General features: G+C 38.1%; 1 protein-coding gene across 1 annotated transcript in view; it reads right to left on the minus strand.

The window, feature by feature from the left end:
* Window positions 1–12,695, minus strand: part of LOC124154043 (homeobox protein vnd) — a 70,254-nt gene that overhangs the window by 27,052 nt on the left and 30,507 nt on the right. Inside the window, exons 2-3 of the mRNA XM_046527526.1 lie at window positions 8,363–8,505; window positions 643–912 (exon numbers count right to left, since the gene is read on the minus strand). Of these exons, the coding sequence (XP_046383482.1) occupies window positions 643–912; window positions 8,363–8,505 (413 nt within the window). The remainder of the gene's footprint in view (window positions 1–642; window positions 913–8,362; window positions 8,506–12,695) is intronic.

Below are 12,695 nucleotides of genomic sequence, written 5' to 3' on the forward strand. Positions count from 1 at the left end.
GTTGCTCCATACCTGCTAAATATTCCGTTTCATGCCGTGATTTTAGGTACTATTCTACCTGTTTGAAGGTTAAATAATAATTATTTAATCTTAAAACAGATAGAAAACTACCCTGGATAATTACGCAATTAATTCGAATTAAGATGAAAATTCCGTATGAAATATGCAGTATCAACAGATTGTAAAAGTGTTCCGTTAAAATCGGAAAATTAAGACAATTTTATCTTACAATATGCTAGTATTCGAAGGGCTAACGATATTCTCCCATGGGATCGTAGTAATCGAGTGAAAGTAATCAAAGATAAAATATCCAAATGTCAATTTACGTCTGAAAAAAAATATACCATACACCGGTTTTTTGACTGGCTTAGCAGTCGTCAGCAGGGTTTAGAAAGGATGTAAACAGGCCGTATCAATCTTTAAATCAATCGAAAAACCTTTTACGGAGACAAATGACTGTTAAGTTCAGTTTACGGGGAATTTAGAAATAAATGAAATACTCTGCTAATGGCTCCGGGTGCAGCTGCAAATGAAATGCTTGGCGAATTTATATACTCGTATTTACATTTCCACTGAGGCCAATCAGCTGATCGACTTAATTATTGCAGGATATGTAGGCTACTGTTACTGTGGATGGCTTACCGTGCGGCCACCGGCTCTGCAGGTGGTCCATTTGTGGGTGGTGTTGCAGGAAGAGCGGATGTTGCTGGGCCTGGATGTTGCCGGCTGCGGACGAGGGCGGGGAGGAGGACGGGTGGCGGGCCGAGGCAGCGGCGGCGGCCGCCGCGGCCGCTAGCCCTGCCACGCGGTAGTAATGCTCGATGTTGGCGACGGAGACGGCGGCCGAGAGGGCCTCCTGCCCTGGTGACGCCACTACCGATGCTCCTTCCGGCGGAGCCATCTGAAGTGACCCTGATTGCGAAAGTTTAGAAAAAAAATCATTAGTCAGGAGGTTTGCTCCGAATAGTTAGTGACTAATTTCGTCATTACGGCACTTGTTAAGTTTGAAAATTTTAATTCCAATGGTAATATTGCCGGCCTCGGTGGCGACGGTGTAAAGTTCTCGTCTCCCAATTATGAGGTCGCGGGTTCGCGTTCCGCCTGGATAAGTTACTCCTATCCAGGGCATGATTTTTTGTGTACCTCAAAATTGTTAACATATTAATAACCCCGATGTAAAAGACCGTATGGAGCTGTTTTCGGTAGTATGGAAATAAGTAAATATGAGCCCTCGTAGTGAGTCTTCGTAGTGATAATTATTGAAAGAAAGCTAATTCCGATCGCGTTGCAACCATTCGGAATGAAAATCGATCGAAATAATGCCGATATATGCCAAGCACAAGCACCCCTGGTCGCATTTGTTTTGTTCACGCTTGATATACATACTTATCACATGATGCTAGAGTGTTTTCCGTAGAGTGGAAAACGAAGAGAAGGCTTCACTGAGGGAGATGAGGAATAAATGAGTTTTTGCGTGTGGGATAGTAAAACGTCTAAATAAAAATCAATGGAAAAGCTTGCAGGAGATTTTTAACATTCGCGGGAAACGATTACTGATGGAATCCGAATGCTTAATTAAATCAGGAAGACTCTATTGATGTCTATACCCTAAAGAATTTTAAATTACGATCATTACAATACTTTCTATCGTGTTTCTGCGTCCCTTTGCTTGCCTATGATGCTCACTCCAATTGACCAAAATCGTAAAATGTTAGTGGTCCGAGTTGATTGAAACTCGTTTAATAGGTCATGCATTCCAAGGCACCAGTGCACATTTTGAAAACTGAGGCAATAACTAGGTACTGATTTCAAATACCCTTGCTATAGAGTTATGGTTTTCCGATATATACAATATTATATCAAACGGAATTAGAGGTCTACAAGAAGGCATTATGTGACCCAAATAACAAGGAAAATGTAATAGGAGTTGATTTGCCTTTTTTTCCCTATGGATTGATTTCACGTCATAATTGGGTTTATGTGGTCTAGTAACGGGCTATTGGTCACCGATTCCTCTCATTGGAGACTGGTGACCACAGAATACCTATAAAACTTAACCATCACCGTTGTTTCCATTTAAATGGCCATTCGTAAAAAATAACCTTATTTTAAGTGTTAGCAACCCCATAGCTAGCCGAAATACTGGATTAAAAAAATCATTAATGAGGGATGATCATATGATGTACACAACGTACTTTTCTCTCAAGGCGACATTTCAACACCATATGAATAATACGTATCTCGGCTTTCCCACCAAATTCACGTCTATGCTTTGGGGGAACTGATTTTGGCAGGAAAATATATTTTTAAATATTAAAATTGTATCGGTCCATGCAGCATTTTAAGTACACTGAAAAAATCAAATTAACTATGACATTTTTATTTACTTACACGTTTTTCCTAATTGAAATTACTGTTTTAATTAATTTTACTCACCATTTAACTGATTCAATGTACCGGGAATGGTTACATATCCATGTAGCTAATTATGATTTAAATTTATAATATTTATGGCATTGTTAGTTTTCTCTGGTTTTTGCGATTGATATAAGACTGTTGGTTCTGTGAAGTACCTTCTGAGTCGCTGAACTCGTAATTTTTATTCAAGAGGGGGCTAATAGAGCTATTTAAACCGGCTTATTGACTTAAAGTAGGTAGGGGAATGAGGGGCAAGTGTACGCATCTAGCAAACAACTATAAAAATCATGCATTCAGGTTCAAACAATAATTTTTATTTTTACATAATTTGTTCTGTAGGTACTGCAACACTTACCGTCCATTGCTGCATAAAAAATTAAGAACTGCCGTTATTCATCAAAATGTAAGAGAAAAACAAATAGGAGACTTTCCCCTCATGGTGGCAAGCGTCCTCCTCTTATGGGTCCAAAGCAGAGAGTTCTAAAGAGTCGAAATCAATTTTCGATTGTGAACTTTCCCTTAACAGATTATGTGGTGCAATGTTCTTTCCTCGATGTTTTAGATTCATCACATACTATCCAATCAACTAACATAGGTGGATCTGATCAAAATTTCCACCAGCTCCACAGTGATAATCAGTTTTTCCGGCGAAGTTAATGCCGAGTTTGCCGTCCAAAACCGCATCGTAACCCTTAACCTTATTTTAGGATATCTTAATGTATAGTTTCTGGATGTCGAGGGAACTCGTAAGAATTTCAGAGTTTTGCTTTCGGTTTATGCGCCGCTTATGCGCATGCAATACTTTTGGATGTGGTTTAAAGCTCTCAGGAGAGACATATGACTGTATTATACATATCTATGAATGAAACGCACCTAAAATTTTGAAATTAAGCAATGTTTATGGAGAGACAATTCATCAATTTCTATACCAGCTGCAACAGAACGTACGGATTCTCCATTGTTCCTCCTCAGTGTAGCTACCTCCAAAATTTGTTGTCCTAATTCTTTCCGATCGGTTTTTCTCCTTAAGTTCCGCTTTTTCTTTCAATGCAATCATCAACAAATTACATGTGATATTCATTACAGAAACTATTAAGTTTAATTAAAAGCAATCGTATAAAGTGGGGCAGGAGTCAGCGCCCGTGGGGCAAGAGTCCTCATGCGGACACTTTCCTCAACGGCACTTGCTACACCTAATACGTCATAGCACGACCACATGGTGAACAGCGAACCTGCTAATTGCATGAATTTTCGAGACAAAGAATGCATGTAAAGGATCGCTAGACAAACATAGTAATTAAATAAATGCCCAAAGCACAGATAAGAATTACGCGGTCCTACAATTTAGATTTAAGTTGCGTAAAAATGAAAAATAAGAAAAACTCACTTTCTGCCGTTTGTTGCCTTCCACTGAAAGTACCCCTCTGCTACATTCAGTCACGTAAATGAAACTGATAAAAATCATGCATTCAGGTTCAAACAATAATTTTTATTTTTACATAATTTGTTCTGTAGGTAAAATATACATTCCGTATAAGTGGCATCATCCCGGCATTTAGAGAAATATTTCGGAAAAGGAATCTTGCCCCATGCGGAGTCTTGCCCCTCACTACCCCATAAGAATAAATAAATATCTTAGAATAAAATAAATATCTTAGAATAGTCGGTGAAGAAAGGATTTTCATTGATCCGTCTCAGATCTGATTTGAGTAAATTCCTTATTTTCCGTGATTTTTCGAGTTTCAGGGCGTATTTTTATATATGTTGCTTGTGAAAAATATACTTTTTCAGTAAGTTTTAAGATTTTTTTTCAGTGATCCTTTTTCAGATCGCGTGTAATATACAGTTATGATTTTCAAAGTATTTTTTTTATAATTTTCAGTCACTATAAATGATCCACACCATACATGACGATTTCAATTTCATTTGATCTAGGCTGTTACTCTAAATGCATAGGTAATGATTCACATTTATAGGTATTTTTCTTGAGCAGGTTTTATTCCCTCGCCTACGAACGTTCTGACGGGTGATGGACAGAGCAGGGAGACGAATCAACTTTGTTGCTTCTTTAAGACCTCTGTCATATTATGAATGCCAATCAATTGATGCACTAAATGGAGTGTCATCGTTGACGCTGAAAAAGTTCCAAGTGGGCACTTTGTGTCTATTCAAACGAGCCCAAACTTTTTTAACGATCGCCGTAATTCCATGCATGTCCCGAAGTATTCGAAGATTTTATAAATTTATCGTAATTCCCGAGGATAAGTATATACACTTTCATGCACAGACTATTTTTCACTTTTTAACCATTTTGACTGCCTACTCCGAAATCCAATTTTTTTTACGCGAACATAAGTCATAGCTTGAAAATTGACAATCACATAAGAAATACGAACGTAAAATTAACACTGTTCTAAAAATTTTCTGATTTCATAGTTTCGTCAGATTTTGAAAATTATGGCCTCAGTACTTACACGTCGCTTTTTAATTTCATGGTTTCTCTTCGGAAAGTATCGATAAAAGTGGTTTCTTCCCGACGTGGATTGAAGTAATCATGCACAAATATGTCATTCTAAAGAACTAGTTCAGGAGCAGTCATTATTTTTGGTCATAAATAATTTTTCAATCGAATCTGACAATCCGGAGTTATTGGCATTTCAACATTTTTTTAGGATTTATTGGTACTACATTCTTACCGCTATTTATTTCTAAATTTTTCTATTGCTGGAAATATTTCCGCTAAGTTTGCTAATTTTATTGTGAACGCTTAGAGGTACCATACTATTATTATAATATAAATACTATTATTATGATTTTAATATTGTTCCAAAGGTCTTGTTTGAAGGGAAAGCATCATGCGTTTTCTGTTATGTCAACGATGTCACCTTCCTTTGACGTTTTTTTTCGTTCTCGTGTTCAATCTTCCGGACAAATCATCAGATGTATCAAAGTCCTTCGGTTTTTCAAAGTTGGCTGACATGTTGACACGCTGAAAAGGGAAGTCATTGAGGCGCTCACAAGGAAAATAACTCCCCAGAGGGAAAGAAAAAGGACATACGCTTGCATCGGAGGTAGGGTGTCACTGATCCAAGAAAAAATAGATGCGAAAGACTGAGGACTGACGCGTGAGGTGATAGCTCTGTTTCACTTGAGGAACAGTTTCTGATAAATGAGAAAAGATGTGTTCTGATGATAGAAAATTTACGTAATTTTCTAAAATATCAACTATTCTATCTTGAATGGGTATATTTTGATTAGGCACGCATCCATTACATCTAATGAATTTCTATTCGTAATTATCCAAATTACACGAATTTTTCCATAGGTACTACATTATATATTTTATTATTGGTTATTTGGAAGCTTTTACTAATGATTTCTTTGACTGTTCCTGAGATCGACATTGTGGCACAATATTTATTAGACCTCTGCCTCCTTCATTTCTTGGAATTAATCTGATGACAGAAGCCTTATTATCTTAATATCGAAATTTATTCAAAATTCGCCTTTTCAGTCTATCCAGCCCATAAAGATCCGTTTCAAACCATTTTAAAATTCCGAAGGAGTAAATCAGGACAGAGATTTTATTAGGATTAATTATCAGGATTTTAATAAATCCCGTCTATTGGTATTTTCTTTTTCTATTTAGCATAATGATTCCGAATTTTGGGCTTTCTGTATTGGCCTTGGTTTTTGATAACTGCGCATTCACATGGAGCACTTTAATAAATGCCTATTTACTCTTGAGGCTCTGCAATCGGAGCTTCCACGACTGAGCAGAACGGCCGCCGAACTGAGAAGAAGTTTTACGGCTAGGAATTGAACTGTCGATGGCACAATACACGGTCCGAAATTTTGCCACACTATGCTGTTGGTAATTCAATGTAGTACCTTTCGTTATCATTTTAAATATTTCTTTCTTGGAATGAGATCTTAGGGGGAAAAAGTGTAATTTTCAAGTTTCTTGGAGTATAAGGCCTTATTTATCGACTTCCTTTCTGAATCGAAAGACACTTGCATTATTTGGAGATGCCCTTCCGAAATTTTGAGTCTTCGATTGCTTTAAGTGCTTCAAATCTCCCCTAAATCAACATAGTAGCACCTCCATTTACCTTCACGTTCCACCGTAAACCTTCGGTAGTGGGTTTGCTTCGGTTTCGCAAGACTCCCTACTGCACAAGAATAATTGGGCAAGTTTGTACCCTCGGATGACAACTGTGCGGTAATCCGACTGCCAGCTGACCCAACGATGAACGAACGATTTTACACAGCTTGGTTGGGATGAAAAAGTTCAAAATACTGTGGAGAATAAGTGGTAACGATATGGACGATAAGTTGTTGAGGACTGATGACGTAAGTATGCTAAACCTCTTTAGAGGAGCCAGCGTGAATCTCAGCTTAGTCCACTTGGGTCTCAAATATTATTTCTGATTCAACAATAATTGCCAGGGAATTAATTCTAAGTTATACAAATGGAAAGGAACAATTCTTTCAATTCATGATCTATTTTTTAACACTTATAAAACTAGCAAGTCCCGCGCCTACTCAGTGTTGCAAAGGTTTTTAAAATAAAATATTCAAGGAATAGCCAAGAAATTTACATTTAGTCAGTGAAATCTGAAAAAGGCCTGGTAATAACGGGAATTCGCAGCACAGTCAGTAATTTTGCTTATTTGGTGGCCAATGTACCTCTTAGATTAATTAAATATTTAAATTATTGAAATATTACGACAATAACTTCGCTGGATGTTGGCCCCACCGCCGAAGTTGCATTTCTCTAGTTCCTATTTCTATCGCTAGGCGCTCACAACTAGAGCCAGCATTTATTTTATATCTGCCAAGAAGTCTACATAAATCATAGGTTCCCTGATATCTGCAAAGGTTTGCATGAATATTATTTACGCGTCAGAAGTGAAATAATCTGCAACAAGACGCAGGCGACCGAAGAGCCGTGACTTGGCGATAGGTTATGCAAAGGGGTATCAGCTCCAAAGTTTGCCGTCGCGGACCTTGCCCTTTGTTGGGTTTCCAAAATTTAGCATAAACCGACGCGTGCCTTAGAAATGTCAGTACATCTGAAAAATTGTGTTTTCAAGCAACCCTGTTGGCATCCGAAGATGAATGTCAAAACGTTTATTATTTATTGGATTGAGCACATGATTTGCGACATAAAAGAACTCATAAAAAGCGTCAAACACCTATAGTTCACCCTCTGCTATCAAATTTTAAATCAAATGGATGCAAATTGAATGGAGCTGCTGGAAAATCGATACATTCACGAACGGTGAGAACCGTGGCTTTTCAATTCAATGAACAATACACGTTAGCTCAGTCATTTTGATTTGGTTCCGGCAGATAATGCGAATATTTATCTATTCTAAAAATAACAAAGGTTCTTAAGCCATTATCTTTTCATTTGTTAATGACGATCGTCTCATGTTTTGTTTTCTTCCCTTCGTATTTTGACGACTCGCAATAGCCACCGAGCAACACGCTCGTCGAGTACCGTGAATCCTCAAAAGATGTGTGTTAGATCCTTAGTGTAGGTACATGCAAGAGCGTTCAAGGAAAATGCGCGGTAACCAAAAGCTGAGGCCAACACAGAGACTTCGACTGGAGTATCATTTATGGAAATGGAAAAAGTCAGCAAATGAAATATTTTATGAATAGATATTAATTGAATCCTGATGCTTCTGCTCCCCCGTGAGTATTTAATTCGATTTAAATCAATATACTTCTAATTTGTGGTTAGACCTTATTACAGCACCGGCGGTTATAATTATCAGTTGGGGAATCAATCTTAAAAGATTTTATGCAAAAATTTTAAAATGAAATTTCTTCTTGTGTCAAAATTAATGTAAGATAGCATGGCTGTAATTTCATCATGTATGGACGTATTTGGTGGGAAAAACTAGAAAATTCAAATGGTGACATGGGTCCTTACCTTCAGGGGCCAGTTGAGTGACTCCCTGGTCAGGGTCGCCTGCATCGCCCTCTTCGGGGATGATCTTCGAGTCGTGGAGGTCTAGGATGTCGCAGATGTGGAAACCTGAAGATCTTGGGACGCCCTTCATGTCCATGAGGCGACTGCAAGAGAGAGTGAGGGTCCATCATGTTAGATAAATTGTTTTTTACTCTTATCTTGTTCGTGGAAGCAATAACTTGTTGTCTATCATCTCACTTCCTTAAACACAGCTCTGACGACTTTATTTATGAGGGCTATGATATATAATTACTGAAGAATCGTAATAGTTTATCTTAAATGTATGGAACTGATTTTTCGGGATGGGATGATGGCGGCCATGTTAGAGATATAGCACACTTTTCTAGAAGTCAATTAGTTTCTTCACTTATTAAAAGTTTTATTATGTGCTGTACGATATTGTGAAAGTTAAACCTGCGCACTTACTGCACAATTTACTTTTCAGAACATGCGTTTCACCTAGCCTACTAGAGTAGGAAGTGATGGTAGTAACTTCAACGTGTTAAGATACGGCAAAGCACTATCATAACGACTGATACGTTACGTGGTGCTATTATTAAAAATCTAATGAATATCCTCTTCTTGCGAAAAGTTTATGAAATGTCTGAGTAATTGCTATCCATTGTATATGGACCGTTAAATATAAATATCAGTGATTTAGAGAGTAATGGATGAAAATACAATGTCAATGCCACTAAGGAAGCAGCAGTAAAGATAAATGATGTCAAATAGGACGTTAAGCAACCTTAACATCGAAAGCCAAATTTTTATTAATAGAGTACAGAAACTCATACTTTACATTGAATGATTGAGTGATTACATGAGCGCATTGCTTTCGACGTGAATAAATATCATGGAAAGTTTTTCTCATTACTTCCACGACTCGTTAACATGCAATATGTTTTAGTAGAGCGTAAAATGTTTCGGTTCGCTCTCCGTGAAATGGAGCCTAGCACAAAGTGTCACTGCCCTCATAATACTTTTGTCTCTCCATTCATGCGCAAAATGTAAACGACATATTTTGAGAATATGGTATGTAATTGGAATATCCGAATGCTATGGAAGGAAAACGAGCCAGTTGTGCTGTTAATGGGGAGTACCCTCGTCGCAAGGTGAGAGCATTTCCCTATACTTTCGCCTCAATTACATCGATCTGTTCAGAGGCAGCGTAGGAGTTGTGGACGGAGGATAACGACCTACAACCCTCTCAAATTTAGCTGTTCCTTATTTCCCCTTTATGTTTTTTTCCTCTTTCTTGGTTGTTTATTGGTCAGGGAAACTGAACAGCGCTCTACACAATATTAAAGCACAACCTGTATCGAAGAGATAACCGAAAAGTTCCCTAGAATAATACTTTAATATTTACAGAGATGTTGTAGAAAAACTTTGGCTTCATTGGATAGAATAACCAGCTTTTTTTAGGGAGTAGCCACCGATAGATGACTATATTTTCAATGCGACTAAATACCAAGGTTTTTGTTAACCGTCATAAGCCGACTAACCGTTTGCCAAACTTTTTTACTGCTGATTCTTCAAAGTTTGAGCTAAAAGGCATCAAAAATTTTACTTATTTTTTTGTAGACTCTCAAACTTGCGTTGGAAGCGTTTTTTTTTCCTTCAGCTCGATTAGGAGGGCCACTTCCTGTGCCGAAATACGTATTCGAAATGTTCCTCGTCCCTTCTGATAATCTAATATGCTCTTCTTGGAGCTAATTTCTCCTGGAGTGATGAGTCAATTCATGGCTAAGTGAATCTGTGTGCGATTGTTTTTTTTCCGAGCCCTTGCGTGTGTTCATCTACCAACAACTAGACTTACTTTGAAGGGTCTCTCTTGCCCTGCGAAAACTCGCAGGTCGTCGCTCAAGAAGCTTTAGTTTGGGTCCCTTCAGACCTAACGAAGTATCTTGTCTGTATTGAATGTATGCCTGAGTGGGTGTGTACTGTGCACGTATGTTTGTGTAAGTGAATTTGGCTATTGCGGTTGAGAGGGACTGAGGTTTAGTTCCTGCGGTGAAACTCTCCTTCTTCCTGTTCACCAACACTGTTATTGTTAACTATACTTAACAGTGATTAATTGTTACTAGGTGGAAGAGCGTTGGGAAATATCATACGAGCAATTGAGTTTTCATATAATATTGCAAATTCGAGGCCATAGAGCTCATTTTCTTAATTGTATTTATGTATTTCTTGTCTTCTTTTTCTTCTGGGATTGTCATTGCGGATATATTAACGCTATTGGCTATGTAAATAAATGGAGAGTTGTTACCGTCACACGTTTCCACCGTCATATCACCAATCACCGGACTTCGGATGGCCTGAATATCTTTTCAACGGTTCGTTGCTTTGATAAAAATTAGTGAATAATTCTCAGAAAATATTTTTCGCCGAAAGTTTAATGCATATATTTAATCCATTCTTGCGAATTCAGGCCATACTAAACGATCCTTTTAATAATGATTGGCGATAACTTACTTTGCACACTGCTAACAAGATACCACCATGATTTCAGGAAAGAAGCGTGAGGTGAACGTAGCAGAATCAATACCTAAGCGTTCTTCCGCGGAAGCTTCTCACGAAGCCTTCTGGAACAAAAAATGAAGACGGTAGGAGAGGCAAACCGTCAAGGAGTTAATATATTTCCTCCCCCGCTCCAATTGGGGAGAATGATTGGCGGCAGATGTGAGGGGTTTGTGGGGGCGATTTGTAGGTTTTTATTTTTTTTTTGGAGCTTCGATTTCAAGACTCGAAACCATTCGTCTCTTTCAGGAGGTAATCGATTCCTAACTCCCCCCCTTCTCTACCCAGCCCATTTCGGGGGTCGCACCACGACGGGAACGGCGCGGACGAGGGAAATGAAGTGAGTAACGCGCGGGGAGGTGGCTGTCATCGGGGCTGAACGAAACCCTCGCGAAGAGGGCCCGATGCGCGGTCGGTGGTGTTTCCCACGCGAAATCGCTGTGCGGCGCTCCCTGGATGCACCCGTGCGCCCCCGCGTTTCAATTTATTTTACTTCCACCCGGAGCCGAGACGTCTTCATGCAGCTGAATCACGAGTAAACCTCCACCCGTGACGAGGGTGGTTCGCAACTGTAAAACAAAATATTTCCTGCCGTTGTCTTAAAAAAAATATATTTTACCCATAAAAATCATTTGTTTTTCTCGAAAAATTTTATGCGTCTACCAAAATATTATTGTTCGAAATGTTGAATCGGCTTATGTATAAAAGCGTGTATGTGTTTCTGTGACAATGCTGAGATCTACCACTTTTAACGGGAGTATGTTCAAGTCTTTTGCATGTTGCAGTATGCTCTTGCGACCTGAAGGGCTGTAATGTAGATGTAGAACTGGGTTTATTGCCACGGATATATCCATGTTTAAATCTGTCTCTGCAAAATATTTATTGTATGAAGATAATTAATCTCCCGTATAAATTAAGCATACCTTCTCAACAAATTATTTACGTGAGGTCTTACCAGGCCCTCTACCAAGTTAACCTAGTGGGAGGAGAGAGAGGGCTTTATTTTCATTGAAAAATATTGAGAGAGTGATATTACTTCCCCGTTTTTTTTTTATAATTCACGATTGGAGATCCAGGTCATCGGAGTTGCATTGGTTGTAAGAATTTAGAAGGATATCCGCATTTTCCATCAAAATATCCTCAAACGAAGCCATTTATAATATTCGAAGTTAGCATTCAAGGTGGAGAATTCTTGGTTTTATCAGTTTATTATTTAAAAAGTTTAATCAGATTAATAAAAAAGTGACACGGAGTCTACTTAATAATTTTCTTACGACACATAATTGGAGTGGATAGAAAAGAGAATTATAGGGCGATGTATTTCAGAATTCGCAGTTCACAATTTATTCCTGTCTTGAACGTCTGTTTGACGGTGCAATTGGTAATGAAAGTGAAATCACAGTACTTCGTTAAAACTTGAAATAACCTTATTCAAATTCGTGTGGAATAAAAAAAAAAAAATTCTTATTTCTTTCTCGGTGAATTATTGTTTGCAAGAATTTCATTAAACTAAATGTTACTAATACTATATAGCATAGTTTTTCAGAGGGTATGGAGGGTAATTCTTATTCATCCTATGTTTTTAATTTTAGCATTACTATGAGACCTCATGTGTGTGTAATAGTTATGTCCTCCATGGATCATAAAGCTTTTTAATTTAGTTCGTTTTCTTCTTCACTCAATAACTTGTACGATTTTTTTAAATTATGGTATCTGGCCGTTATATTGAAGCTTGAATATAATTCAACGAACTGTGCGACTATGCATTTACATCTTT

This window comes from Ischnura elegans, chromosome 2, assembly GCF_921293095.1.
Source record: "Ischnura elegans chromosome 2, ioIscEleg1.1, whole genome shotgun sequence".
NCBI lineage: Eukaryota > Metazoa > Arthropoda > Insecta > Odonata > Coenagrionidae > Ischnura > Ischnura elegans.